Consider the following 3193-nt stretch of genomic DNA (forward strand, 5'->3'; position numbering starts at 1 on the left):
GGCCCCTTTGTTTCTTCTCCTCTGTTACTAATTCTGGATTCTGATTCTGGAGATGCATCCTTCTTACCTCATGATGCATCCTGAGCCAGGGATGCAGTACAAGTTGCCTGTTGCAAACCATAACATACGTCTAATGCTTTTTCTCCTTCTTGTCTACCCTAGGCTGATAAACGTGCTCACCACAATGCACTGGAGCGCAAGCGTAGGGACCACATCAAGGACAGTTTCCACAGCCTGCGGGATTCTGTGCCATCCCTTCAGGGAGAGAAGGTGAGTTTATTGAGAGAAGTGATGTGTTTCCCCTGAGTGCTGCCTTTAGATAGCACAGGAATTGCTTTACAGCCCAGTTCTGCAGGGGTCTTGAAGACAGGTTCACCATCCATTCTGCAAAATGAAAGTGAAGCATCGCATCTCATTAGATTAGATGATTCCAAAAGTTTGGAAGTCTCGTCAAGCCTTTCACAGTTTCTGGATAGCTTTGCTTTTGGTCCTTGTTTGCTTTTAGTAATGCTTGACTTATGACAGACCTTGCAGGCCCTACTGAAATAGTCCATTTCATTGCATGTGAACAAGCAGGTCTCTGACACCTTACACAGGTTCTGTGACATTTGTGTGTTGTCACACATGTGGTAGTGAATGCTTGGTCTCTCCCCTCATTCCCTGTCCAACTCCTTACTCTGAACAATGGTGTCCAGACCTGTATAGTACAGTACAGTACAGTACAGAAGACACGTTAAAGAGAAGTCTAAAGGGATGAAAGACAAGCTGAACTACCCCTTCGCCATCTTGCTTGCCTGTAGGGTGCTTTTCAATCAGGTTATCTCAAATCTGTTAATACCAAAAAAGTTCCCAGTGACCTTGGAGCTTTAGGTGGTGGCAGAACCTGTTCATTCCTTCCATTTTGCTGTCCCAGAACTACTTAGAGTATTTATTTACTTAAAACATTCTTATGTCACCATTCCACCTGATCGGGGTCCCCAAGGTAACAAGCATTAAAACATTCGAGCAACTAAGTACATTTAAAATAATAAAATTATTCAATTAAAAACACCTAAAACAAACAATATCAGAAGGAGGGCCCGTAACAGTTGCTGGGGGTATGATAGAGGAAACAAAAAGTCTTCCACTCCTGGCAGAAGACAGAGGGGGACAGATAAATCTCCCTGGGGAAGGCATTCCAAAGTTTTGGTGCCATGATGGAAAAGATCCTTTCTTGGATTGTCACCCATCTGACTTCAGTCGGCAGGGGCAACCAAAGTGTGGACTCTAATCTAGGAGAAGCGGGTTTGATTCCCCCCCCCCTCCTCCACTCACACCTGCTGGATGACCTTGGGCAAACCATAGTCCTGTCAGAGCTGTCCTTGAAAAAAGAGCAGTTCTCTGTCAGAGCTCTCTCAGCCCCCCCCACCTCACAGTGTGTCTGTTGTGGGGAGGGGAAGGGGAAGGAGTTTGTCAGCCGCTCTGAGACTCAGAGTGAAGGGTGGGGTATAAATCCACTCTTTTCTCTTCTTCTTCCAAAGATGACTGGGGTGAACAGGTAGGTTCATATGGGGAGGGGGCAGTCCTTAAGGTATGTTGGCCCCAAGCTTTAAAAGTTAACACCAGCACCTGGAATTGAGCCTGGAAGCAAACTGGGAGCCATTCTAGATGAAACAAGACTGGAGTGATATGGTCCTTATGACCCACTCCAGTCAGCTATCTAGCCACAGCATTTTATACTAACTGCAGTTTCCAGACAGTCTTTGAGGGCAGCCCCATGTAGAGCACATTGCAGTAATCTAATTTAGATGTTACCAGGGCATGCGCCACAGTGGCACACAGGGAGAGCTGTAGCTGGTTTAACAAGCCAAACTGGTAAAAGGCACCCCTGGCCACCACTGCCACCTTTTTATCCAACAGGAGGCCTGCCTGGGTCCAGGAGCACTCTCAAGCTATGAACCTCCTTTAAAATAGAATTATCTCTGCTAGGAAGGAGGGTTTCTAGTTTTTTTTTCTGGCCAATGGCTGGGTAGGCAAGGCTGATCTTTCCCTTTGCATATGTTCTTTCTGGGAGAGAGAGGGTGTTTAACTTCCCCTTAAACCGTGGGAGTGGAGCTAGGATGTTCTGTATAGTCCCAGAGCAAAGTCTCTAACCCAGGTGAATCTGTTATTTCTACCTAGTGACACTGGTGATCACTTGGGACCATTGTACATGACCACGCAATCTCTCTCTTTTTAAATTTGGCTCAGGTTGGATTATGCTCAGAGTGAAGGATTTGCCTGAATTATTTGCCCGGGAACACATGCTGCTGTTTGACCTGTGTTAGGAAGTTTGACAGTAGCATGAAGAATTTCATCTTGAGCTTATGGCAGACACTTCAGATGGGCATGTTTCACTCTGAGGAACAGGGGAGGGAATGACTACTCAGGAGGGAATGACTACTCGGGAATCACATGGTTGTGTGAAGTGGCGTACGTCCTTTGAATGTGTAAAGACTGGCTTTCCTTCTTCCCTGGGCTTGAAATGTAATAATGCTAGCAGGTAACTTGTAGCTTTCTATAGGACAAATGTGTCAGTCCTGAAAAAAGAATGAGGAAATGACCTGCTAATCATCAGTGGCTGGAATAACTACAGAGTTGTCTGCACACGCTCAGTACAAGGTACTTAGCTTGATAGACAGCATTTTTTGTGTGCATTCACCTCTGATGACTCTGTCCTAGACATCATCAAGGTACACCTGTTTATTACTCATGTCATATGGACAAAGAGCTTGGGACAAATGGTTGATGGTTAGGTTAGCTAAAATATGTGGTCTGGCCTTCTGCTTTTTTTGGTTCTTCCTTAGAAGTAGAACAAACTGCCGAGTAGTTACCACTAAGAACGTAGGAGAAGCCAATGTTGGATCAGGCCAGTGGCCCATCCAGTCCAACACTCTGTGTCACACAGTGGCCTGAAATACCAGGGGCCATCAGGAGGGTCCACCAGTGGGGCCAGAACTCCAGAAGCCCTCCCACTGTTGAAGTTTATCCAATTCTCTCTTGAAGCCGTCCATGCTTGTAGCCGCCACCACTTCCTGTGGCAGTGAATTCCATGTGTTAATTACTCTTTGGGTGAAGAAGTACTTCCTTTTATCTGTTCTAATCCGACTGCTTAGCAATTTCATTGAGTGCCCACGAGTTCTTGTATTGTGAGAAAGGGAGAAAAGTACTTCTT

At 45.8% G+C, this 3193-nt stretch overlaps 1 protein-coding gene across 1 annotated transcript in view; it reads left to right on the forward strand.

Moving 5' to 3' along the window:
• Positions 1-162: 162 nt before the first annotated feature.
• MAX (MYC associated factor X) overlaps positions 163-3193 on the forward strand; it is a gene marked incomplete at its 5' end in the record, with an annotated part of 16665 nt that continues 13634 nt past the window's right edge. Inside the window, one exon of the mRNA XM_015424961.1 lies at positions 163-270. Coding sequence (XP_015280447.1) covers positions 163-270 — 108 coding nt within the window. The remainder of the gene's footprint in view (positions 271-3193) is intronic.

The sequence above is a fragment of the Gekko japonicus genome, unplaced genomic scaffold (assembly GCF_001447785.1).
Source record: "Gekko japonicus isolate JY-2015 unplaced genomic scaffold, Gekko_japonicus_V1.1 scaffold1930, whole genome shotgun sequence".
Taxonomy (NCBI): Eukaryota; Metazoa; Chordata; class Lepidosauria; order Squamata; family Gekkonidae; genus Gekko; species Gekko japonicus.